This window comes from Lonchura striata, chromosome 4 (assembly GCF_050655825.1).
Source record: "Lonchura striata isolate lonStrDom1 chromosome 4, ASM5065582v1, whole genome shotgun sequence".
In the NCBI taxonomy this organism is placed as follows: Eukaryota; Metazoa; Chordata; class Aves; order Passeriformes; family Estrildidae; genus Lonchura; species Lonchura striata.
Genome location: NC_140706.1, coordinates 59,867,406 through 59,895,137, shown reverse-complemented (window position 1 = coordinate 59,895,137; position 27,732 = coordinate 59,867,406). Strand labels below are relative to the sequence as shown.

The 27,732-nt window shown below is 42.3% G+C and overlaps 1 protein-coding gene across 2 annotated transcripts in view; it reads right to left on the bottom strand.

The window, feature by feature from the left end:
- Positions 1–27,732, bottom strand: part of AFF1 (ALF transcription elongation factor 1) — a 68,008-nt gene that overhangs the window by 8,301 nt on the left and 31,975 nt on the right. The window contains exons 4-15 of one of the 2 annotated variants that reach the window (XM_021549218.4): positions 16,162–16,206; positions 15,054–15,140; positions 14,415–14,451; positions 14,001–14,052; positions 9,867–9,921; positions 9,695–9,738; positions 8,082–8,238; positions 5,919–6,797; positions 4,193–4,290; positions 2,145–2,382; positions 1,268–1,359; positions 617–680 (exon numbers count right to left, since the gene is read on the bottom strand). In XM_021549218.4, the coding sequence (XP_021404893.3) occupies positions 617–680; positions 1,268–1,359; positions 2,145–2,382; positions 4,193–4,290; positions 5,919–6,797; positions 8,082–8,238; positions 9,695–9,738; positions 9,867–9,921; positions 14,001–14,052; positions 14,415–14,451; positions 15,054–15,140; positions 16,162–16,206 (1,848 nt within the window). The remainder of the gene's footprint in view (positions 1–616; positions 681–1,267; positions 1,360–2,144; positions 2,383–4,192; positions 4,291–5,918; positions 6,798–8,081; positions 8,239–9,694; positions 9,739–9,866; positions 9,922–14,000; positions 14,053–14,414; positions 14,452–15,053; positions 15,141–16,161; positions 16,207–27,732) is intronic. The other variant, XM_021549219.4, reaches the window with a different exon arrangement.

The window sequence follows — 27,732 nt, the reverse complement described above, 5'->3', positions numbered from 1 at the left end:
CTCTCTCTTTGCTCAATGGTTTTCTTGAGTAATTTATTATCTTCATTTTTTTTATACTGTTGTCCGGTCTTGGAGATTTGCCTCACAGGGGGATTTCCCACTGCAGTATTCTCTCACTTCATTTTCACAGGTAAACAGAAGGTAGCCAATGGACATTATCTGAATGAGATAATTATCTGCCATAATTAGCAAAGCAATATGTTCACTTGTGCACACTGTTAAACTGCATAGAGCAGAGAAAATCAGATCTGCCAAGGCCACTTCCAAGTCTCGGTCACCAGAACCTCAATAACTGCCAGGATCCTGACTTTCCTGATTTTTTAAACTGTTTTAAAACAAGCTGTTCCATCTGTTCTCCAAGGATGCCTTTGTAACTCTTAGCAAAGCTAACCCTTTACAATGTCAGTTCTGAATCTCATTCTCTAGATGTGTTTGCTTCCAAGAGAAACAGCTGAACATCTGGTAAATAAAGACAGCCTCCCAACACATGACTGAACACACTCCATGTATGGAGTATGGAAGTCATGGTAGCCAGTGAACCTCATTCCCACACACACAGGTACCAGGGCTGAGTGCAGGAGCTGGTCAGCATTCCCAGCACAAGGTCAAGACTCACCATTGCATCAGCTTTGTGCTTCAGCCTCTGGGCCTGTTCAATGTAGTATTCCTTTGAATGTTGCCTGAATTGGGGACAGAGAGGAAAAACAAATGAAAAAGGGTAGGATAATTAACAGTTTTACTTTCTTATTTAGAGGATGCTATGGGTTGATTGATTTCTTTAAAAATATATGTTGGAATAATATTGAAAATTTACATTTAGAAATAAAAATCTGCCAGAGATTGGGCTTCTATGGGAACGAGTTAAATTTCCATTTCCATGGAAATACAGTAGTTACATCATCTGTCATTCCTCAAGTACAGACCCATAAATAAATGTTAATTGAAACAAAGTAAATTTGGCAGTTAACACACACTTATCTGAGACCAAAACTTGTATTCAAGTTACTTGCTTACAAGAGAGAAGGTCCCTAACTTCCAGAAAAGCTTCCCTCAAACCAAAACTGTTGTAAAACTGCTTTCTTGTAAGCCTTTACTTTGTGATGGGTAGGCATGAGAAGGCAGTACAGGGCAGATCTCACACATGTCTCCCCGTCTCTTTCCTCCCAAAAAACTGCTCATGAAAAAGCAGAAGCAAGGGTAACCTCATGGCCAGCTTTGCCTCATGCCTTCAGAAAGTAAAGATGAGGGGTGTCAAACAAAAACTTACTTTTCAAACTTGAGCAGAGGTCTCCTTGGCTTAGAGGTACCATTTGGCAAAGAAGGCACTGGGAAAGGCTTTGTGACATCACCTGCAAATCCCTGAAAAAGGACAGAGATAAAGCTGGTTAGAGATATACCTAAACCAATTCCAAAGCCCAGTTTTCCTAAATTTCATGTGAAAATGTTTATCTGTCCCCCAAGCCTAGTCTATCCTCCAGGCTCTCTTCCTCAGCAACCCCTGCTAGCTTCTCATGCCTACCACCATTCAAACTTCTCCCAAGCTCACAGAAATTCAGCAGCAGGTTTCCTTGCGCAATGACTAAGAGAGCAGTGAGGCTGCAAGCAGCACAGTTTTCATGTCCTCTGGCTAAGACAGAATGATAAGATCTAGTCACACTTATTTCCACCTTCACCACAATTCCTGATTCCCCATTACTATGTACAGGGAAGAGGAAAAAGTAAGCAGTTAGAGCCAGCTAATACAGTGTCCACAGTCTGGCTTAACACACACAGAGCAACATCCCAGACCACACACCTGAGCCTCCAGTAAACAGCCATGTAATCAAATTTTGTAACCCAGAAATGTAAAGAACCAGCTGCAAGGATCATGAACCATTTTGTAAACAAGCTATAAAAGCGTATACCTGGGTTGTAGTCAATGCCACAGGTTGCTCGTTTCCTTATCTTTAAGCAATCTCCTCTTTCTTTTTATAAGCACAGTTATTTTTACACCAGTACTGTATTAGCAGTTGCCTACAATCTGAAATGGTAATTAGCATAAACATGATTCTCATGCCTTAGGAATTTACAGAGTATGTTTCTGAAGAGAATCACACAGCACCCAGGTTGGAGGAAACATCCCACCAGTTATCCTGGATACCTACTTTGGTGCCCTTCGACAATTCTGTACGATTTCCCTCCACTTTCCTGTGCTTGGCAAACAAAGGATCCTTGTGGTTGCTCTTCTTGGCAGGGTTATCCATAGCAGGCAGCTCATCAGTCTCATTTCTGGGTCTCTTTTGGGTCATCTTGGCTGACTTTGGGGCAGGTTGTGCAGCAGACACGGCTGGCAGTGGTGGGAGCACATCTTTCTTCTGGGTTTCAGATGAAGCTTTTGATGCTCTGGAGATTGGAAGCAAATTCATCATTATGATGTACATACAATGTAGGGATTTTTTACAAACTTAGTTAAATCATGTGCCAATTCTGTTTAAACTCCTCCAGAAGTGTGAGATGACTTGTTAATACAAAGAATTCAACAAAAGTGAAACGAAACTTCAGGGGCTTCACTGTATTTTAGACAGCAAGCCTTCACCTACCATCAACATGCAAGCAAGCTTCTTTTCAAGTAGGAATAAGTCTCAGAACTTGTCCTTGGAGCAAACACTTGTAACCAAAACATCAGGACATTGCAAAAAAAGCATGCCTCCAATACAGCCCCTTTTCACTCAATGAGGGAGGTGATTACAGTGACTAAAATCCCTGGAATAAGTCACCCAACAAGACAGATGAACCGTAGCACTGCCTGCCTCTCTCCCTTTTGGTAGATGGTCTTTTCTGTGGTCAGAGATACTCACCCTGACACTTGATCCTGATCCTTGATAGCATTAGGCTGAGTTCCTCCTTTAAGACTTGCTATATCAACTAGACAACACTCACAAAGCTGAGAGAGGCTTAAAACGCTATGCTTTTAAATGGCAGAGATTATTACATTTCATAACATTGGATTTCTGATCATCTGAACTTAGGGTGAGCAGCCCTAAGTAGCAACAAATAGTTCTAAATTTTGTTTCACCACTGTTCATTTACAAATTTTTATACGGTCTCTCAAAGTTTCCAAGAAAACACTGAGCAGGGAATCCCAGCTCGTGGACTGCAACATCAGAAGAGGAAGAAATGAAGTTTAACCCAGTGAGGACAGGGAGGTGTGATGGTGCACATCCTGCCTCATTCTGTTGTGCATGGGACAATCCTCTCCCCTCTTTCACCACACACTTTTCCCATGGTTTGGTCCCTACTCACATTGCAACACATGCTCCCAAGTTTCTCCACCTTGGCACAGCTGATCACAGAGCACAGAACCATCACCCTCTCCTCAAAAATGCATCCTATCCTTCCACTCCAAAAGCCAGAACATGACTCAGGAACTCATTTTCACTGAAAAAAAGGGAGGAATAAGCCGCAGAACTAAAGCTCTTGCATTACTACCACAGTTCAAAAATCTCTGCATGCCACTAAATGGTGCCAATTCCTCAGAGCTTCCAGGGTGCGTCAGTGTTTTCTCTTCACCAAAGCAGTTTACTCCTATTGTCAGGACACAAATCTCAACACTACATCCCAATCCAAGCCAACACCTCAAATTCAAGCCACAAGCAAGCAGGAATTGAATGCAGCAGCCCATGACTGAGGCATGAGTCTCCCCTCTCAGGAACACTGCCCAGTTGGAAACAAGCTCTTGGAAGAGCTCACTGGAGCAAAGGGCTAGCCAGAATGCTGGCAGTGCTCTGGTATGCAAATTACAGGGGAAGCTCCAGCAGAGCTACTAGAAGCACTGCAAATGCTACACTGGGAAAAAGGAGGAATTCCTGGTCACAAAGGCCACCTGAAATTCCAGACAGTCAGGACTCAAAAGACACATTGGTTTTGTGTCCATTGCGTCACTCAGAAAAACAAGACAAAGACAACAGGATGACTTTAGTGGAGAAAGGAGATGCTCACTGCCCTTAGCCACCCACATCTACAGAGCTGCTTTCTGGACTGGTTGCTTCCAGGATGTAAAGGCAAATCTGCTGTAGATTAGGTTTCAGAAGGAACATTACATTAGAAGCAAACTCGTGACTTTAAGAACAGGAGATACAGTGCCTTGATCTTAGCTGCTTAGGAAAGACTTGGATTGATGCATCCTTCTGCCATTCCACCACTGCATACTCACTTCAATTTACTGGAGTCTTTGTTAGCTGAAGACTGCAGTGATTTGGGGTTTTTTTCTGATTTCATTTTCTTCCTATCAGTCTCCTCCTTCACTCCCCTCTAATAGGAAGGAAAAAAAAAAGGAAACATAAAATTACTCAGGTTTTCAAAGTTCACATAAAATATAGACCAACACAGCTAAGTTTGATTGAGTTTGGTTAAAAGAAGAAGAAAATATATCTTATTGGAACAAACAAATTGCAAACCCACAGCACAGAAGATACAGATTGCAAGCTCATTGACAAGTTACCTAAAATGACATTTTATCTAATTTTGCTTGGATAGATTAATTGCTTTGTAGTGGCAGGGGTGGAACTGCTAAACCTGTTGCTACTAACAGTAATCAAAAGCAAGGCACTTTCACATGAGATACTCCACAGAGGTACTGCAGATGTGCAGGGGGTTTGGTTTTTATCACCAAGATGCTGAATTAGGTGAAATTTTAAAGTACTGGCAATCTGGGGACTCCAGAGCTGGATGCAGCACTGCAGGTGGGGTCTCACCAGAGAGGAGTAGAGGGGCAGAATCCCCTTCCCCAGCCTCCTGACCACACATCTTTGGAAGCAGCCCAGGACATGTTTGGCTTTCTGGGCTGCAAGCACACACTGCTGGGTCGTGTCCAGCCTCTCATCCAGCAGAACGTCCAGGTCCTTCTCTGCCGGCCTGCTCCCAATGAGTTCTTCTCCCAGCCTGTACTCTGGGACACAGCCAGCCTTGTGCCACTCACAGGGGTGTTCTGTGACACGGAGTCTGTCTCTGGCAGGGTGCTCAGGACAAGGCTCCAGCACTGAGATCACATCCTTACACTGTGTTCCAGGTTCCCCAGTGCCACAGAAGCAGTGTCTGACAGCTGTACCTGACCCAGCTGGCTGCCGTGAGCCCTGAGTCCCTGAGGTACTGATGCTCTGACAGTGAGGCTCTGAGGGGGTTTCCCTGCAGTCAGGCACTCAGATTGCAAGAGAAGACATGTCTAACTCAAATAGCTCCTCTCCTGTGTCTCCTAGACAGATTGACTGCCTGTTTCCCTTTATCCCATTGCTCTGCAAGAGTAGGAATTTCTGAGGTTTCTCAAGTTTCTTCACCATTTCCCTGCTCTTCTCAATTCTCCCTCACAACTACAGGAAATTCATAAAATGGCAAAACTAAATGAAACACAAACCAAGGTTATTCACCCACCCATGCTAAGCCACCTGCTCTGTGAGGACCAAAAAGGGTCTCAGGGACGAAAATATCCAGAGGGAATACATTCCCCACAGGGTCTGCAGCCAGCTCTTTGTGCAGCTGACCCAGCTGGTTGGAGGTATATTCATAGTCCTCCCTGGGAGTCAGCTTTTCAAAGAACACTTGTGAGCAACAATCACCTCAGTTAAAGAAAGGGCTGTCTTGCAATTCAAGAGAAAGCCATTGTTACAACTGGTTTTATTGTCTGAGAAAACCAGGATTTCAAGAAAATGGAGCAAAAATATATTCCAAAATCCTAAAACATGTTAGACAGCTTACAGGGCTTTTAATTTGCTTAGGAGGGGATTTGTGACAAACAAGAAACATCTGCAGACTATTTTGCTTCACATTCCCCTTTATAGCAGGACAGTGGCTCTACTCCCAACCTGCAAAGTGGGAAGCCCACATAGGCTTTTCAAACATCACATTAGTCCTTCTACAAACCCACCTCCCACTCCACCTCTCACCTTCTTCTTCGCAATGGACGCCTCAGGAGTGTCTGTGGCTTTCCTCTTCAAGTCCTGCTTCCTCACACCAGGAAGGTCCTTGGTCTCTGCTTTCCTCTGGTGCCCATTTTTCCTGGGAGGCTGAGGGACTTTTTCCAGGTGACAGAGATCAATTTTCACCACAAGGTGCTCATGGGTCTGGGGATCCCTCACTGGTGAGAGCAACTTCTCCCTGAGAGGCAAGGGCAGTTTCTCCTTGTGCAAATCCTGATGCCTGTGGCTGCTGGTCCTGATGGGGGCTGTGCCCTGGCCCTGAGGAAGGGGACTGAGAGCATCCCGTGCCTGGGCATCTCCCATGAGCCTGGGCTCCAAGAAAGGTTTGGCATTGCCCTGGTGGGATCCCTTGTCCTTTTTTTTCTCAGAGGGCTCTTGAAGTCCTGGTTTCAGGTCTTTTTTATCATTGGATTTTGTCTTCACTGGTTTTTTGACTTTTGGCTTGTCCCTGAAAGACTGGTCTGTGACCTCCAAAGGACCAGGCTCACTCTCCACCTTCAGGCCCCTCTTGGGCCCCTCATGCACCAGGGGCTTGCTGGGCCTTTTGATCCCCATGGTCTGCCTGGGCAAGGGCTCCTCGGCGTGCGCAGGAGGCTTCTGGCAGCTGCGTTTGGTCGGAAGAGGAGCCTCCTGAGAAGCCCTGGCCACTTGGCTCTTGTGAGGAGGCTCCCTCAGCTCAGCGTGCTGCTGGGAGGAATTGCTGCTGATGCCCCTCTCCTGCTTCTTGCCCTCCTCACATCCATCTCCTCGGGCAGTGTCACTGGGGCTCTCTGTTGGCACTGCTGGTGGGTTCACCTTGGTCAGCCAGTTGTCGAGCTGCCACTTATTAGAAGTTGATGGCTCGGGCTGCAGACAAAAAGAGAAAGGGAGGATTCAAACCTGATACCTTTATGGGCTGTTTCCATCCTAGCACAGCTTACGAGGGCCAAGGGACTGTTGCCTAGAAGTCTCAAAGCGTTTGCTTTTGTATGTGAAGAATTGACTATAAACAATTAGGCCATGTGCACTAACTTACTCCAGAGCATCATGGATGAACAGTTGGCTGAATAAAAAAAGGACAAAAAGGTCAATGGCAAGTAGCTAGGACTTCATTAGTATTTACAGGACAAACCAAGCAGAATTTAGTAAAACAGGAGAAGTATAACATCTTCCTTCAAAGACACCATATTGGGCAAAGTCTAACTCAGCTGCTGGAGGGCAAAAAGTATTAAAGTGAGATGGAAAGACAGGCTGTCTCAAAGCTTGTTTTTGGCTTCTCCCTGTTCATGTACTTCTAAGGCAAAAAGAATGAGAGCTAGAGCTAAGAGGAGGAAAAATAAATTACAAGGGGCTTTGTAAGAGTACCTCAAAACTGCCAGTGGATTGTTTTGCATCAGTTGTGGTCTGCAGACACAGCCATGTACTTCCCAGCGGCCTGACACTGTTTTGCAAGCTAGAAGAACTGCTGGAAAGCATGGGACATGAGCACTTCTGCAGCAGATTTTTTTAAAAAATGCATGATCTCACAATTATGAAAGTTAAAGGCACCAAGTTCTGTTTGTCTGCTTTCCCTTATCAAAGCCTCAGCAATGCCAGTGCAGCAGTATCCAAGCCAAATTCAACAGCAGCAAGACTAAGCATTTCCAGCCCTTTCTGCAGGTCTGATCCCTTCAGTTGCAACCTGGAAGAAGCTGAATCTCTCACTCAGACACAGGAGCTGCAGGGAGGCAGCAGCTCCTCTTAAATTATCAGGAAACTGGTCTCACCCTGCCCATAAAGGCACCCAGACAGCCTGCACAGGCAGAGGTGGGCCCCACACAGCCCAGCTGTGCTTTCCCTCTGTGCCTTCTCTTCTCTCCCCAGTGAAGGCACTGATTCCTCCAGGAGAGCTAGACAACTGTGCCAAAGGATATGGGGGAACACTTCCAGGTTGGGCATCTGAAAGTCTAATTATGTTGGCAGTAAGGGAAACCAAGGTTGACAAACTGTACAATGGAAGCAAAGGGCAAGAAAAGTTGAGTGATGCAGCAAAGATGTCAAGAGGACACCTGACCAATGACAGTGTTTCAGGTCTCCTGCCCTGACTGCATTGAGACAACAGAGTGATGCAAGGGGCTGTGGGAGCAGCCTCTGCCTTTCCTTTGCATTCACCTCGGGTGCTGGTGCTCTCGCAGCGTCGTTCCCTTCGCTGTCACTCGAGTGGCTCTCTGTCTCCGAGTCTGAGGAGCTGTCTGAGTCACTGGTGCTCCCTGACTCCGAGCTGCTGGAATGTGCTGATGCCACACTCTTGGGCTGGGACTGTAAGGAACTGCAAGGCCACCATGAGATAAAATTAGAAAGCAGCATGGCTGAAGGTTACTTACTTATTATATTGATAGTTTTATTCAAAAATAAAACTGAAACCCCATGTTTTGGCACTGAGATGAGAGGGGAGAAGGCCAGAGAAATACATTGGCATACTCAAAAAATAAAGCACCAGAATACAAAATTGCTGGAAATAATAAAACCTTCAACTCCAACCCAGTCAAATATGTAGCAGGATGCTACACTGCTACAATGTGGAGCGCCACAATGTGGAGCTACAATGTGCTCCACTGCTACAATGTGGAGCTGCATTTTGCCAACCATAGTTTAGAAAGTACTGAAACTGTCCAGTGCTTTTCTGAAAAACCCAACTCTCAAAGTGAAGAACTTCCAATAAAAGTGAACAAGGCAAGAACATATATTTCAGGATGGTTTCTGTTTTTTCTGTTCTCCCTCTTAAATTTTCATTTCATCTGTGTTACTTGGTTATACTGCTGTAAGCACTTCATTATTAGCTATATCAGGCAGCAGCATCTCTTGCAACACCCTACTCTAACAAAAAGTGGTTTTCTGAACACTGACAATTGAGTGGATGGAATCAAGGAAGAGCTGTCCCTTTCATGCACAGTGTTTTTCTTTTTGAAATGGGCTTACAAAATTAAAATGCAGATATTTTAATTTTTTTATTTTTTTTTTTAAATTTTGGTTTCCCACATCACTATCAACTGTGAGAGCTGGAGGCAAGCTCCTTGCTGATCCAAGATTGATATCATGACAACACTCCTATTTTAAGAGTTTGCAGAGACACAGATTATGCCAAGTATTGGTGTGCTCCTCTGCAAGTCTGACTTTGTAGACAACTCTTGTGCTTGAAGAATACACATATCAAGCCAAAAAAATCTGTCAGTGCTCTCCTATAGGAAAAATTTCGAGCTTTTCCATCTTTCTTCCTCAAATGCTGGCATATGGCTTTTCAGTCTACCTTGAATATTGCCTCTGACTAACAATACATGGCAGGAACTGCTTACAATCAGCTTCCTTATCAAGAGAAGTTGAAACAGCCTCAGTGAGTCTTCCTAACCCTTTCCTGTTCCTTACCCACTTGGCTGTTTTGCGCTTCCTTCTGAGCTAAAACTGGACTCACATCTCACCCATTGCCACTACAGCTGAAAATCCCATTAGGTGCAGTGTGATCTACAGATACACTGCTGGAGGGAGGAGGAGAAGAGAAAGCAGTTGTGGAAATACAGTTCTGGTTCATAGGCAAGGTCCAGCATGCCTGGATAACTCATTTCCAATTGAAGCTTTCCAGAAAACCCCACACACCTAAAGCTGACTTTCAGGAGCAGCCAGAAACCAAAGCTATAAGAGAAACTAGGAACCCTTACCCTCCTACCCCACATATAAAAAGCAGTTTTGTTTTCTCCTTATGTGGTCTAGCTAGTAGTTTGGGAACAAACCTGTACCTTGGAGGAGCAAGTGAAGAAGGTGACTTTTCAACAACCTGTTTTGTTCACAAAGACAAAGAGGAGAGGGGGAGGAAAGGTTAGCTCAGAATTCAGAACAATGCAACAAGTGGTGATGTTTAAAGGGAAGTCTGTGTGCCTAGTGTATAAAACAGCGAAAACCGACTTGATCGTCACCACTCTCTTCACTATCACTGAGCTGCAGGTCGTCTTGGAGCATTCTGAAAGACAAGCAGAAGATAAATATCAGCCAAGGCAGACACATTTTGAAACAGCAGGCGCTGATAAAGATTTGGTTTGTACTTGCCGAAGCAAAACAACCTCCCCCATCCTTTCTGAACATCTGGCATGCTCAATCTACTAAACCCTGTCATTACCTGAAATGAATGGTTAAACTGTTTTACTTTTTTTTACTGGTACAGTAAGAGACTCTCATGCTATCAGCCTGCACTGGCTCCCCAAGGGACAGAAAGCATCAGGGGCTGTGCATGTTCACACACTCTGCTCTCAGGAACTGCAAATATTTCTTCTGTCCCAGGGGTTCTCGTTTTGCTGCTCAAGTCTCCTTCACACATGTGTAAGTCAAAGCCAAGGGCAAGCTATCTCCCATCTCTTCTCTACTCAATGAACTCCATGCTCCGGCACATTTCAGCAGTACTGTCAAGGAGTTCAGGTACTCACAGCAGTTTACAAGTGGGGAGGCACGAGCTCTGTTTCACTATTGCTAGAGAAGACAGCAGGCTGCCCACAAATATTTCCAAAAGCATCATTTAGTCCTGCGGCTGCAGGTGCTAACTACTGTTTGCAATTTTTAATTAAAATGCTGGAAGCAAAGGAGAGGGACCCAAAGCTCTCACAGATTCTTACTCCCCTCTCTGTCAATTGTGCAGGAATCCCAAAGGAGTTGAAAAATAGGCAGGTAAATTTGGCTATTCAAAAATGTGGCTATAGATATTCAAATCTTGAAACTAGCTGGCAATTGACTCCTCAACCCAGAGGATTATTCAAGTGTCCTTCCAAAAATGGAATCAAAAGCTCGAGAGCCGAGACAGAGATTTCAAACTATCAGGTCAAAACTCCACTTATTTCAACCTCATTTCAAACCAAGGGCTTTCTGTGAGAATTTTTTTTGTGGCCAAAAAAGAAAAATAGGACTCTGACCCCTCATGTCAACATGTTTTATAGTGAGAAAACAACTATAAATGAACCCCAGCGAAACACACCACCCTGGAAAAAGCGGAAGAAAGTAGAAAAAAGTTGGGACTTTCTTTGTTCAGGCATTTTGACTGCCATTCCCCTGTGATCTACCCTCCACTGCCTCACTTCCTCACACACCTTCTCGCTGGAAATCACCTCTTGCCTCTTCATTTAGAATAAACACCGAAGGGAAGCACTCTGAGACACCACCTTGGAAAAGGAGAGCTCCAAATTCCCTACAGAAGTCAAACAGCCCAAAGCCTGCAGCAATCCTACATGAGCCAGCTCTGCTTGTGGGCCAGAGCCCAGGCTTACTGCCAGACCAAGGAGGCACAGACATGAAAAAAGAACAGTGACAGTGCAGGCACTCTCCACACTTCTGGGCAGTTTGGCTAAGCATCTAATGGTATCTCAATGAATCCTTTTTTTCTTTCACAGCTCCTAAGGGGAAGGTGTCCTTCAAAGATGGTAGTTAAGAAACTTCCAGGGATGCTAAAACATGATGAAAGGCTTTAAGTTTGGTTTTGGGGCGTTGTTTGTTTTGTTGGTTTTGTTTTGTTCTGCTTTAAGAATTGTGGACTAAAGACTTATTTCATTTAGAGGTAAGAAGATAATGACAGAATCATAGAATAGTTTGGGTTGGAAGAGACTTTAGAGATCATTTTGTTTCAAACCCCTGCTGTGGACACCTGCAAAGATACTACCTAGATCTCTTTAAATCTGATTTGACTGTAATAAATAGGACTACCTTTTCCACCTGAGCTGCTGGTAAATAAAATACATCAGCATAAAAGAACACTGCAACTACTTATGTTCTATTTTGCATCAAGAAAGAATACTAAAACTTCAAGTCATACTTCTGCAAAGGTAGACAAAGCCAGTTTCCCCAAAACAAGGTTTTGACAAATAGTTAAATAGCCTAGTTAAAGAAAATAAATCTGCCTTAATAATTTTAATGCTCCAGTTAGCTCAGGAATGAATAGATGCCAAGGTTTCATTCACAGGACCTGTTCATTTGCAGCTTATATACACAACATTAATCTCCCTAAAGCTATTTAAAAAGAGTTCTTTTAGTGAGAGAAGCAGCACTAAAATTATTATCACTTGCCAAACAATCTCACTGAAAGCACAGGCTGGTCCCTCTCTGCTAGCCAGGTTAAAGATGCATCACCAAGAATAAGCTGGCATGTCCCCTTTTCAAAAGAGGGCTGCTTCCATTCCAGCACTGCCAGGTGCAAACTTCAAGGCTGCATTCAAGAATGAAATCCATCTGGGAAATCCCTGCACGCTCTGAAAAGCTGAATGCTTAATTTGGGCACACAGATGCCCTGGGATTTCATCTTCTAATTAACCAGCACAATCACTGTTTGTTTTCAGCCAGCTACACTTTGCAACACAAGCTACTCCAGGCAGCTGAATTTTCAGACAGTCACGTGCACTTTGAACAGCACAGAAAGCCAGGCCTGTTGTGCCAGAGAAAACAAACACAGAAAGGAAGGGATGCATCGCTCCAAGGGAAAGATGCAGAGGAAGTCCTTGGGCAAACTTCACTCTGACATAAACCCAGGCCCCCCTGTTCCCCCTGCTTCCACTGCCTTTGCAGATTGTGGGCTCACACATCCTTTGCAGATGAGCACTGGCTCTGAAGTGTCCAGAAAGGTCATTGAGCAGAGAGGGGATCATGGCTAAGGACAGAGCTCCATACCATGCCAAATTTACAATTCTGGCCCCATGGGGTAAGGAAGGAGTCTTTTCAAATTCTTGTCTGCAGGAAAAGCCTCTTCTCTCTCTGCTGTTTCAAAAACTGACCAAAGGGCTAAAGGTATTTTTACAAGCAGCTGTGAACTAAAATAATGATGATGGTCATAGGGTAGCTGGGGAGGAAGGCACAAGCTGGAGCAGTTGGAACTACTAGTTTTAGTAGTGCAGTGAAAATTTCCAGATGTCACTGAGAAGGAACAAACTGGGGTTGATGAAAGTGAAGCAAAATAAGGAAGAGATTAAGGGAGCAGCTGACTGCTCAGCAAGACACTATCCCACGCTCCCAGTGAGTGAGGGCTCCTCTGCATTATGCTGGAACAGTAGGAAACAGTAGGAAAAGGGATGTTTAACAGACCCTACAGAGCTTGAGTGAAAAATTCTACAATCTCAACCAAAATGGAGACATGATTTTGCTTTCAATTGTGACTAGTCCAAGTTTTCTTTGGTTTTTAATTAAATGATTTGTGATAAAGAAAAGGCAAACAAGTGGAATAAGCTTTGTAGTTTGTAGTTTGCAGCCTTCCATGGAAGAGGATATCTTGGAGTAACAAGATCTTTATGTATCATATGAACTGACAGACATTTAAATGTAATGGTTCAGCAAGTGCCTTGCACATGGACCCCTGAGACTTCCAGACATGGAAAGATTTCTGTTTGTTACTGAGGGCTCAGAACCTAACAATGCTGCATTTGGCCAAGTTAATCCTGAAATACTAATGTCAGCCTGCACAAAACTGTTTTCAAGCAACTTCTGTAATTAACCTAATTAACAGATAACCACTGTCACCTAAGAGGACAGCACCAAGTTATTTTATCTACTTTTTTTTTCTTTAAAATTTCAGCCCTGGTTTTTATAATTCTTTTAGGTGTAGCTTTACTAGCCCTCACAGGGTTCAAAACAATATCCAGGATCAATCAGATTCAGTTTGGACCTTTTGTAACTTATGTCAGTTGGGTGCATTATTGTAGGTTGAAGAGCACAAAACTGTGATATTAAATAGCCACAAATAAAAAGAATAAAATACCTTTAATCTGGTGCATTCATAGTTGGGATTTTTTTTCAGTTTTGCTTTGGTTTTAACACAGTCATTGTAATCATGACAAGGTTTAGTACACTTGGCATTGTTAGGTTAAGAGTTGGACTGAATGATCTTAAAGGTCTTTTCCATCATGAAACTACAATATTTCTGTTAGTGAAAAATCCCTGCATTGGAAGTTTTCTAAGAAAAATCAGACTGATAAAATCCTAACCTTCAGAACACTGAGTAACCCAAAATGTAGTTCTTTCCAGGTTCTTTAATTAACTGCACAGTAAAGATGCGAACAGGATCTGGTTACTTACGATGTTCTTGGCTGAGAACCTGGGAACGTTTCTGAAGGTGCTCCATACTGCGCTGGAAAGCAAAAATTAATAGGTTGGGTTTATTTGCCTTCTTTGTAGCCTATTTTACCCTGTGTTCTCTGAGCACCAGATTAGACTAATCACTTTCTTCTAGGATATAATTGTCATTCGGATTATTCATAATTCCAAATGGGGTTTCCTAATTAAATACTATTTGTCCTCTGATGAACAGCTGCCTTAATGTCTGGTAATGAATGTACACAATCTCTTATGCCATTTCTAAATTCATCATTGTTCAACAAAGCACAGGAAATCACGCCTCTTCATCAATGTCAGTCAATTTACATGATATTTTTAACACACAAAACTATTTGTCAATAAACACATTGTGTGTTTCTTTGGCTATCTACTTACTCTGATCCTTTGCTACAGATCCTTCAGGTTGCAATTCCTAGAAAAAAAGGACAAAGTGCAAATTGAGAATAAAATAAATGAGAATAAAATAAATGGCTCTCTCTTAAGAGCCACGTACTGATGATTTGTTTTCCATGTGTTACTTTACTGTAATAAACATTTCAACTATCTTGTCAAAGTGTCCAATAGTCTAAGCTGGCCATGTAGCTTAGCATGGACAGAAATGATAACATGCTACTGTCACCAAAAATCGGTTGTTAGCACATTCGGGGTATGTGCATTCTTGAAGAAATATTTTTTTAATTTTCTAAGGTCTGCTAAACACATCTGTTTAGCACAGTCAGCAAATATTTCTGTTGATAAAATGATAAAATATATTTTGTGCTTCAGCAGAGATATTTAAAATGTTTCTCAAAAATAGTTGTATTTGAAGACCACAATTACAACAAATGTCTAAATTGCTGGTGCACTTTTTATTCACCCCCATTTTGCTTTAACTTACCTGACTACTTCTGAAGCTAATACCTCCTAACAGCCCTTATTTATAGAACGGGGACAAAATCAGAGGGAAACACATCCAAGAGCCAGAAAGCTCTCTTCTAGTTCATCAAAAGTCCTGGCAGAAAGAGGGTGTCTTACCTTTGTTGGGAATGGAAATTTGGAAGGCTCTGCTTTAGTAGGTGTATTAAGAGCCGTCAGGGGAGGTGGCCAAGAGCGGGTCATTTCCTGGAAAGAGATTGAGAGGAGCAACTATCAGGAGTTTTGCTGATAGGCACAGAGATTCATTTGGATCTACCTCTTCATGCATTTGGACGTTTCCCCATGGTGGCTACAAAAATAGTAATATGCATTACTAACAGGCAAGAACACAGGATGTGCCTGGTGAGACACAAAAAGATGCCAGAGTTCTAGGAGTCCTTATGCTGCAACCCCCGAGGAGCCAGTGGGCACCTATGCACAGCTCCCCTCCAGGAAAACATTGCCCCAACAGCAGCTTCTGGAGAGCTATTGAGGCATCAGGATTTTTCAACCTCAAGCAACAGCAAGAGAAGTGAATTGCAGAAACCAAACTGTTCCCCCAGGACTTCAGCATCTCAGAATAGCATTTGACATTAAGGAACCCTCTCCTCAAGATCAGCACCACTGGCTTGGGAATCCCAGGGCATTTTCACACTGTGCAGAGGGAAGGGATAAGGGATTACATAAAGGACTCAGCCACAGCCACCTGGAGCCTACAGAGGCAGTTCTGACACAAGGTTACACCATCAGATGTGGCTTTGCTCTGCATGAGCAGACTGGAATTACAGTGAGGGAGCAGCAGCCCAGCAGCAGTGCCATGCACAGGCAGGTGGCAAGGACACAGGTGTGCTACTGCTCAGGGCCATGCTGCTGGGGCTGGCAGCACAGACGCGAGGCAGCTTATCTAGAACCTTTGGAGGAAGGGCACTTGGGAATGGCAAAGCCCTGACTTGATGTAGGAGTACCTCTGGCTGTGTCAGATGGCTTGTCAGTCTTGAACTGCACCAGAGTGTATTAGACTTATGTACTGATAGAAAGACAGATCTTACAACTCCAGCTGTATTCGAGGCTGACTCTTATCTTTACTTCTTCTCAGCATACCCCAAAACTAGTGACAGATACATCTGCTAAGTGAACATAAGCAGAGAGGTATTTTTTTCCCCAACCATTACATTAAAGCATGCAAAATCTAAGAAAAGACAGAGATCTATTATTTAAGAGTACCTACCCTCAAAATTTCTTCAATGGACTGCACATCAATGGGATTGGTTTGCTGTAACAAGAAAGAGGGAAGCAGCATGAGTTTGAGTTTTGTACCGACATGAGAAAGTCACGCACTCAGTGAACATTTGCTTACCAGCAGCTCAATAAATTTCATGGAAACCCATTAGTAATAAAATGCTAGTAAAGATTAAAATCCCCATCAGAAGGACAGTTAATAATGCACTTTTAAAACGTCTCATTTTCAAGTCCTGCACAGAGGTGACTGGAGATGCTGCTAGGACACTCTGCCTGGAATGAGGTAAAATAACTTGAGCAATGCTGCCAGTGGCAAATGGTATTTGCCAAGCTACTGGTGGTAAGTGAAAAAGGGGGGCATCACAGGACTTTTGGTGCTGAATAAAGCTGAAACCAGTTTGTCTCATCAATCCCAAAGTTAAACATCCTGACAGTGAGATAAAGATGTGGTAGACCTGGTAAAGTACCTGATAAAAGAGCAAACATTCTACTGATACTACCAATAATTTATCTAAAGTTGCTGAGCTGACACAGCTGGCCTGAAGAGATCTAACAGTCAATCACTTAATACTATAAATGTCCAGTCCCAAATTTTAATGGCAGGGTTTTCTAGCATATCCCTTCTCGAAGTGTATGTGTGCTTCCACACATTGATGTGCCCCAGCCATGGGGAACACCCCTTCCACAGATCAGCTTCTCATCTACTACAAGGGATGTGTTTTGAAAGTATGTGTCATTTACATGTCCTTTCCTAACTGGTATCATTAAAAGAGGCTGAAACAGAAAATAACCAAAGAGCTGAGTAGTTGTAACAAGCAAAATGCAAGCCAGGTCAGCTTCTTGACTATAAACAAGAAATTCTATGGAAGTGTTCAGTCATCAGAGTAATTGCTGAAAAGGAAAGGCCAGGAAGACTTTATTCCCATTCAAGGAAATGGACAGTGAGCTGCAGTGCCCAATCAGAAGGATCTTCCCCAGAAAAAAGTAAAGAGCAATGCAAGCAAACACTTCAATAAAGTCCAAAACTGTCATCTTTGGCCCTTTCACAGAAAGTCCACTCATCTGTTTCCCACAAGCTGCACTATTTACATTGGAAGGAGGAGATGAGGAATGCCTTTTCCTTGCAACCTCATTTGTCTGAGTCTACATAAAGCTCTCATTGAAGCAGTGCTCATTTGACAAAGCCTTTCTGAATTTCTTCAGAAAATCACACAGGGAGAGCTGCTTCTGACCTTACACACCCAAACAAATGAAAGCTGAGGCACGGCCAGATTAGTCACACAAATGAAAGCAAGGCCTGCAGATGTGTCCCACAGCAGACAGGAGGAGGGGACAGGGAGGGCAAACAGCAAAGAACTACCACATGGCAAGAGACTGGAATGCTTCGTAACTCATGGTGCCAAAAAAAGGCACCCCTTTTTCCTTTTTCTTCTCAGCAGGCTTAACCTGGTAGCTCAGCCTAATTTACTTCTTAATTCAGTAAGTGGTGAACAGCAGACACATTCACTTGCATCTTCCTATGCAAAATGCTTCAGAAACTCCCGAGATATCCCATGATAACACCACAGAAAAAAAATTTCCCAGGAAACCGGAAAGAAATGACAATCCTGCCTGGACAAAGTATTTCAAAACTCTGTCTATAATGGATTGATTGCAACAAACCAAAGTCAGTTTACTTCACCCATTTCAGAAACTTAAGTTTTATGAGGTGGTAAGTGATGACAAAAGTGGAATGCAATTCACCTGACAACAAGAGAATATCTGTAACAGCCAGTCTGGACCTCTCTTATCCTTGCCAAGCAACCCACATCCCCCTTCCTGGCATTCTTTCTGATGAGCCTAAAAAGACTTTGACATTGATACAGGTTTACATAGACTGTGTATTTATAGTTCAATTGTCAGGAGGACTTATCATAACCCCCAAAGGTTCAGTGACTGGTTCTTCACAGGTCCAGGGGCTCAGCAGAAACCCCTTTCTTCCTCATGGCACAAAATATAAAGAAAAACAAACACACGACACTGAACAAGCATCACACAAATCTGCATCAGCAGCATAAGGACCTCTGTTTTTGTTGCATTTTTTTAGGACACCATTATTAAATACATGGTGAAATGATTGCTCTAGAGATTACAATCACAGATTGTTTGGAACAAGTACAGGGTCAAAACCACACCAAAACTGGTCAGAGTCAGCTGACTGCACAGGGGTTCTGCTCTCAGGTAGGACTGTCACTGTCCCTGCACTCCAAACCTGTGGGGAACACCCCCTTTCCCTCCATCCCAACTCCAGTGACTGAGAACACCTCTTTTATAAAACTATGCAGTGCCTGATGGAGCCAGGCTTTTCTGCATCCTGAGTATTTTTCCCCCTTTTGTTTGTTGGTTTTGGTTTTTTTCCCTTCAAGTCACATCTTGGCTGTGTTTCAGCTTGTTAAACCACTAAACCACCATTAAACCACAATTACCACCCAGCAGCATGGAATGCCCTTATCAGCTTTAAGAGAGGAGTTTAGGGGAAAGGAGAAATACAGTGCTGCTGCAGGAAGAGCTAAAAAGCCATAAAGCCAAAGAAATCCCTGAAAGGAGCTCAGCTCTGCTGAGGACTGGGTGTGGCAGATCAAATATTCCACATTGCTGTCTATCTCTGCTAGCTCTTTTACAGCCTTTCCTGGGAGCACTGTAATGTGCAGACAGACAACTCCAGTTAAGCCTGGTGCATATTTGGTGTCTGACACCGACATCTGTACAATCCCCTTATGCCACACTCTTTCAGTTTGGGAATGACACAGGCACCTCCAAACATTGCTTGCAAAATATTTTGATGATCAAGGTCAAGTACAATCATGGGACATCCAGAATTTTTGGCTTGCTGGGTTTGGTTTAGTTTTTTTAGAGACTATGTTTCCACCCAAACTGATGCTGTGCTTCTGTAACAGCTAGTTCCCACAGCAATAACACTAATTTAATTACTAGTAATATTAATAAGAATACTGATTTTAAAGTAAAAAAAGGAAAACAGAACCTGAAGGCTTCATTACTACTTGGATCATAAACTGAAAAGGACTTCAGGCCAAAATGATTTCAAGCATCTACACAAATGTAAGAAGCCCTAGAAGTTACTTGAGGAATTAGTCTGTCTTTACTACAACAGGCATGCAGAAATGCACAGGTGCACATAACCAAAAAATATGAGAGGCAGCTCTTAATTTAGAAAACAATTTAAAATCTTCACAGGCACTCAATTCACACTGCATAGCAAATGTGTGATGAAACTCTCAGAGATGCTTCCATGTCCTCTCCTCACAAGCAATTCCAAAATACGCACGCTTTCATGAACGCATAGCTCTGCTCATGCCCCAAGCCTCACACTACCCTGCTAGAGAATGAATGAGGAAATCAGGATAATAAACTAAAACTCAAGCCCAAACTAAACTGCCTAAGGAACCACTAGGCACACAAAAGAGATGCCCCACTGGTGGTGATAATATGTGGGCCACAGATACTACAAAGAATAAGCAGTGGTTGTTTTGAGGGCTTTTTTTTTTTTTTTTTTGTAATGAAGATGAGGTCAGAGAGCTTCTAAGGTTATTTCTTTTTTAAAAGATATTCCATTAAAAATTACAGCACACATTTTCATCCCACTCTGTCACATGCGCCAAGTGGAGCTGAAGGACCGTATGGCTATCATGTGTGGAACAAGGGGGCTGAAGCTTTCTCCCTGGTCTTTAAATAGATTGCCTCGTCAGGAGGCTGTGGCAGAGTACTTTCAAGCAAGATGTCAAAAAAATCACCTCTCAGAGAGAGTTGGCCATGCATTATTTCAGAAGCCACCATGTGACACCGCTGAGATATGTGGACTCAAACAAGGCCGGGGGCAGTCAGAGCACACAGGGTGTGCAAGGACAAGGACAGGAGGTCTGGAGCAGATATTAACTGGAATGGATACAGGATGCCTCTCAGGCAAGCGTTAAGGTGTCGCAGACCTTTCTGTTCCTTCTCATCTAAGTAATTTCCACCCAACTGCTTATCCCTGCTATTTGCAAGCCTCTGCTGTCACAGCCTGTTTGGAGGTGCCCCCTGACATCCTGTGCACAAACAAACTCCATCTCCATCTTAAGTGAAACTGGTGCTGCAGGTACCCAGGCAATGTAGGAGAGGAGCAGCTACAGCACAAGTGCGTTGCCTGGTATCTCCTCCTAATTAAAACTGAAATGTGTGTGCGTACAGCTCAAGCATGCCAGCTATTGCTCTTTGCCTGATCTCAGACTGAGTTATTAGCACCAACAAAACCCAAGCAAGTGGTGCAGCAACAATGAGAAAAGCCAATTATGAGTTCCATGCCCTTCATTCTGCTGTCAGGTTTTCTTTGTTTCCTAATGAGAGCTTTGCCCCTGCAACTATCAGCAGAGAAGGTTGCCAACTCTCAAAACCCAAATAAACAAACCAATCACATTTTCAGCTGCTTCCCATTTAATACTATGCTTTAATATATTTGAATAGGAATCTCTAGTTTTAAATTTATTTTTTCATGTCAACTGCACAGTCATTGCTGCTTGAATGCAAAGACGACCACAAAACTGCATAGTTCACTGCGTGAAAGCTTAGTTTGAAAACAACAGGCAGGACAAAAATCAGACTGAAATCTACCATCCTGTCCTCTCTTCACCCATCTGTGCTCAGCCAGTCAGAGCAGGAGGAGATCTTGCATATTAGATACCTTCTCTCCTCTTCTCACACAAGTCACACTAGCGATAGCAAGCCAACTTACTCTCCAAAGCAACTTCCCACCACTGTATTTTTGTACAGTTAAAAATCCATCCTCTCTGTGCTATAGACAGATGCAAGATGGACACACACAGGGCATGTTTCCAAAATGACCCAGTCAACAAGAGGCAGGTATTATTTTAACAAAGGCCCTACTAATCCTGATGATGGACGCAATAATGTTCTGCCATGTATTGAAAGAGGCTGCCAAAGCTTGAAGCTCAAACCGTATTGCTGATTGACACAAATACATAAACATGAAAATTCATAAAGGCTTTCACACAACATCTTGAGGAACACCAGACACCAAGCAGATTCCCTGCCAAGGCTACTTAAGTGTTCCATATCACAGAACATAAGTCCTACAATTATTTTCATTTTACAAATCTGCAGCGCCTCTTATATTGTACCCAATATTTGCATAACTAGAAAATAATAATTTTAAAACCTTTACAAAGTGGATATTTTAGATTATGAGAAAAACACAAAGAAAACCTGTCATGCAATCAGTGTATGCCTTGCTACCAGATTTTTTTTTTTTTCTTAGAAAGCACATAAAATCCATTTAAAATGTGGTATTTTCCCATGTGCACTAACCTAGTCCATGGCTTTGTATTCCCTGAGCTATGGATCAGGGATATTTTAATTGCATGTAGCTAAATGGATTGGAAACAATAGAAAACAACTTGGTTTTGAAGCACATCCTGGTGAAATTTAGTAACCACAACAGCTCCCTGAGGCATAAAACCACACTTTCATTTCCAGCCCAAGGGTTCCATCAGCACCCAACTCTTCTAACAAAACACAACTTCCTCAGCTCTGGCATCAATGGCCACTTGGGGTGAACCTGGGAAAACATCACTGTTGCAGCTGCTGAAACAAAAGAAAGAAAAAAAAAAACAACCCTGGAAACTACTGGAGAAGTGACTACACAGGGGAAACAGGCATGAAAAGCTAACAAAGCCATAAAATTGTGCCAAGTTAGAAAAATGCAGGCAGGTAGTCAACACAAGATTTTCTTCTGATTTTTTTCATGTTAAGAAATTGTAAGGATTTGGGGTTTTGCTTGTTTCCTTTATAAAGTTAATGTAAAAAGTGTTAGTGCTTTTAAAAGGAAGAAGGTGGTGCTTGAGCTAAAGCTTACAAGTGCAAGTCTTTGCACTGTTGCCTGTGAGCTTTGGATTAAGTCAATAACAAATCAGGCTAAAGTGTGTGCAAACACTTCAAAGGAAACTGTATTTTAAGGATGAGACCATTCCTTCCTTGACTTCACACTTCCCTCATATGCAACTGTGGGAATACTTGCACATATTTAGGTTTTTCTTGGTGCTATTTTTCTATTAAGCTCAAAAACATTTCAGAAATATACAACAAAAACAGACTTTCATTACTGTAATGAAACCTTTATAGACATCATTTGTTTAAAATCTCAAATCATACAGAGCTCAGTATGTCCTTAATGACCAACTTCATAAACTAGGGCTACAGATTTTAAAGGCCATTTTATTACAAGGAATATTGTCTGAGCTTTCATTACTACTGTAAAATAAATAGAGGTACTATTTGGCAGCAGAGTCCCTTTAATAGCAGCCTGAGCTGTTCCAGGAAATTCAGGAAGCTGCTGTCACAGAACGACAAATCCATGAGAAGGGAAGGCAATTTTCTCAGCAGGTTCCCCAAGACTAGGATTAATTTTCACAGGAGAAATTACTGCAAGACACATTGCTTTTGGCACAGAAGAAGAAAACTCACTCCATTTTAAAAGAAACATGACAACCAAAACAACAACAACAAAAAAAAAAACCCAAACATAAGGTAGAATACAAAAGGATGAAAAGACAAAATTAAACACAAATAAAACTGAAATAGCTGACATTTTATAAAAACCTTATATCAGATTCTCTTTGTGGAAAGCAGTAACAAGGTAGAACACACTGCAGCAGCTGTAAGAAATACATGTTTGGGGATGCACTTGTTTGAGTTTTGTGCCAGTTTCAGGTAGCCAGATGGGTGCGTTAAGCTAAAAGAGAAACACATCCTGGGTCTCCCCTCTCACCACTCTAGTTCTTCAACCTAATGGAATGAGACTGGAATAATTCCAGCAAATCAAAGCAAAGCTTAAGTAGACCTGCTTGACATTGCTTCCAGTGTTAGATTTCACTTCTGTAGTTCATGAAAAACAAAACCCATTTATGCTTTTTGCTGTACGTGCAGTAAAACAATATTAAGGCACCACAGAAATTTACAGAAGGAGTCTGTCTTATCCAGCCAGATAGTGTCTTTGAAATTACAGGATAAATGCATTTGTTTTCTCATTTGTGTTTATGCTGCTTGTTTGACATAACAAAACTTCATTGTAGATGACAAATCCAATCTACCAGTCTCAGAATCCACAGGAGCCTTCTAAAATAATTTCTCTGGGTGCTATTTCAGGTCCTCTGTGGGCACCAGGGTTTCACCAACAGTTTGCCTCTAGCCAAGTTCCCTGTGGACAGTTCCACAAGTACACTTAACTCATTTGAGTCTACTCCTCTCTTTTCCAAGGGAACACCAAAGTTATTCCACTAAAAAAAATGCTACCTTCTCTTCTGCTTCTGCCCATACCTCAACTCAGCAGCCCAGCTCCAAGTGAAGACAGCAGCTCCAGCCTCTGACTGCTTTCACCATAGGTTTGAAACCAAATCAAACTGTTCCCATGAGTTTTCTTCAGCTGACACTGAATGATCCCGGCAATTTAAGCATTTTACATCAAAATATTCAACAAACAATGGTTGCACTGTCCTGCTCCTGCGTGGATGCCTGCAGGAAATAAAACATTCTTTAAAGATTTTACACGCTTTTCTAACCCTGAGATGGATTCTTTTGCTCAATCTAAAAATAAATACACGGGCCTCCTTGTGTTCAAACGGAGTAAGCAAAACAAATTACTGTTTTGTCTTTCTTTGACTGAAGTAGGCAAGGGGGTTGTGTCCTGAGGGAACAGAATGTTGATATGTTTTAATGAAGGATTCATTACAAATCCTGAGCTGCTGATAAAAATTTGTGCATCTCTTATTATTAGCTCCATCTAATAATAATATAACTGAAATCCAAACAAAGTAAGCCTGGAAGTTAAGTGCAGCATCACCTGTACATTGCCATGCAGACCAGGACTCCAGCCAAGGCTGATTATCTCTCTGGTAAATTGCCCTGCATAAAGAACCTCCACACAAGAGCACCTCTCCACTGCAATGAACAACATCTGTATAGTACCTCTCAAAAATCTAGTTCTGACCCCTTGATTCCACAAAACTTTCTTACCCACTGTCTTCTTAAGGTCTCTCTAGTAAATAATTTTGAATACTGCTTACTGTGAATCTGTAAGCATTGTGTCCATAAAAGGCTGAGGTTGTGTCCCCCTGTTCCCTGCAGAATGAATACACAATTTTCTTTCAATGTAAGCATTTGAGTAAGAGCAGCAGACCACTGTTTCAGGTATTTTCTCATTTCCAGTACCACCTCATTGCAATTTATGCTCATAGATATACTTTAACAATATTTTGAGTAGCCTTACTCTAGCCTACTCCAGAAAAAGGCTGGCCACTGCAGCTGAAACAACAAAAGATAAGAAAATAATAAATATGCTTGTTAAGACCATCAAGAAAACTGGGGCTTTTGGTGGTGAGAGGCATCCTGTGGTTCTGAGGATCATTTCAGATAATTAACTGCTGCTATCTCTCAGAAATGCTTTCCATTTCCAAAGACCACTTTCCCCTTGGAAAACAAGCAGAGTTAGATTTATGACGGCAGTGGTGGCACTTGGTGCACCTCCTCTTCAAGACTCAGTAAACATGGCTTGAAGATGCAGGTTCTCACAGCTGTTTGAAAGAACCCTCAGCACCTCCCTCCATTACCAACACTGCCAATAAAAGTTTGGGAAATGAAACAAATTGAAGAGGCAGGCTGGAGCCTGGAGCAACATCACCAGTCCCACACCAGCATGCAGCACATCCCTGTGCTGCTGCTTGGGATGGACCACACAGCCTGGAGGGGAGCTAAAAGGCATCAGTCATCAGGACCTGTGCATCAAAGGAGAAGGCAAGTGGGAGGGACATGAATAAAGGGATGCTTGTTAGTACATCTAAGAATAGTATTCCCAAAGGAAAAAAGAGAAGAAAACACATGTGTTGAAAAGATAGGAATTGTATTTCTCTCCCTAAGTTCTTAACTCAGAAAGAGCCTACATGCTGTTTTTAAACTTTAATGGAAATGGAAGAATTATCTTTAAATGTTTCCAAACCAAGGAACTTAACTTGCAGGGAAAAAAAACAAACCAGGATATCCTTTTGCTTTCAAAGGCAAATATCACTATTGTTTTCTAACTGAAGTAAATTAAAAATAAAACCTATTTCTAGATTTTATGTTTTGTGGTTGGAACAGCAAGGTGCCTTATTATTATCACCATTATCATGTCTACACAGATGAAAGTTATCCTCCTCGAGATAAATATTGGACAGGTCTCTTGGAAGCTCCCTGTCTTGCTAAGGACAATGGGAAACCAAAGCAAGTCCTGTCCACCAGTTATCTGGTCACTCTTCAATTTTGTATGCTGAACAGAGTGACCAGGTAATTTAAAGTAGCCTAACTTGAAAGCAGATTAACTTATACTTTCAGCTGTAAAAGCAGCAGAGGTTGACATGGTCTTCTCCCAGGAGATGTTTCTTATTACTCAGCTGAGCACACACAGACACTTTTCATCCTATCCCCAGCAAACAGCTTGAGCTTTGCCAGGTGGGAACAGAGGCCAGGGCTGGACAGAGCCTTCTAGAACCTTCTTTGCTTATGCTGTGTCTAGAACAACCAGTCCACAATATTTTAAGTCTGTATATAGAAGACACTTGCCTTTGTCATGATTCAAAATGCAAGGTTCCTTAAAAGACATTTTTATCATTCCCTAAACTCTGCATTAAAGGCTGCAGACGGTGTTCCTCAAGTCACAGAAATTCTTTATGGCCAGGCTTACACACTGCAGAGCTGTCACACACAATTTTTACCTTCAGCCAAGCGAAGCAGGAGGTGCTGAGCTAATGTACCTGGCTGGCACTTGGGAAGTGATCCTTGTCACTCAGGTGCAATAGGAAGGCTACAGGCCATGAGCCTCCCTGGCTCAAAAAGCTATCAGGAAACAAAGCAATGCTGAGAGGATGGGAGAGAATCAGTTCACTGTTTCTTTCCTTGTTTGTATAATCTGGAGGGAAGAAATGGGGTTTTTGCTTATTTAACATACTGTCTGAATAGCTTGGAATTAAAATCCAAACAAGGAGAGATGTACAAGAAGTACCAAGACACCAATCAACCTTTGCCTAAGGAAAAGCATTCTCCATCTTTTCCTGATGCATCCTAGGGACAGCAAACTGAAGAAGACTACAGACATTTCCAGATTTTCTGTGTCACTGTTTTACTGCCCATAATTTCCTCTACAAATAATTGCTCAAATGATGCCAATGTTTGTTTGGTTCCCACAAACCAATGGCAAAATACTCCAATAATTTAAAATACCTCAGGGATGGGAGCAGGCAGGTTCATAATTCATAGCCATGATGAATAGGGGTTACCACCTTTGTGTACCATGACTTTTTTATGTCCTCTCTGGCAATGTCTCTACATTGTAATAGTTTCACATGCAATCCTTTGACTCCTGAAAGCCCTACACGTACACCACAGAAGGCTCTGAGGAAATGTCTAAGGGAAGGGTAGGACATACCCAAGGGGTTACTGCTACCATAGCAAACAGAAAAATAAATACCACACTGCTTCTCTTCTTGCTTTCATTAGGGAAAAATGTGCAATATTATTGTGGCAACAATTATACTGTATTGGCAAAGAGGGGCAGGAATGAAGCTGACCTGCACCAAGGAGGCAAGGGATGTCCTCTGCACTGGTAAAGCACAGATGGCATTCCTTCAGCACACCCAGCCAAGGATTAGCAAAGCACAAATGCAAAGAGACAAGCAATGTGACAGCCCAAGAGCACCTTCAGTAAAATGCCTGCTTCAAATGAAAACATTCAGGCTGAATATACCACACCTTTCACCCATAGAGAACAGATGGTGTCCAGCCAAGTCTGAATTACAGCTTGGTCTGAACAGCAGTGAGCTGACAGGTTGATGAAAGAAACCAAAATATTCCTTGTACGAGGAGGAATAGGTTGAATCTAACATAATTTTGTCTTCTGTTACACTAATTCACCGTTTCTTCCTAAATCTTTAGCATTCTTCATAAGCTATTGCTATTCAAAACACAACATGCATAAGTCATGTTTTAAAAAACTACTGTTCTTAAACAAAGTTTAAAAAATGTAAGCTTTAAAAGAAATAGATACTACCGTGTTAATAAGGAATCATTCCAGACATTGTTTATTTTACAACAAGCTTGTAAATGTGCAATCACTCTGTCAGTGTGCCTGTTCTACAGACACAGAAACATAGTTGCAAACACATACAGCAGTTAACCTTAAAAATCACAGGGAAGTGCTCACTCACTCCTCCCCTTCGGGGTGCTTTCAATTCAATAGTGTATTAAAACAAATACTTGAATTTAGGCTCTAATTCAAGACAAAGTCTCTTAAAATTATGCTAATACAGAAACTGAATTCTCTCATCTCCCAGGAAAACAACAAGAAATGAATATTGCTAGGCTGTTGCTATTCTTTCTAACATTGAGCCGTGAAAAAGATCTGAAAACTTAAAGTAGGGTCTTTGGAGTTTTTTCATTGTTTTTTTTATTAATTGATCAATTGTTTCTTTTCACTTTGTGA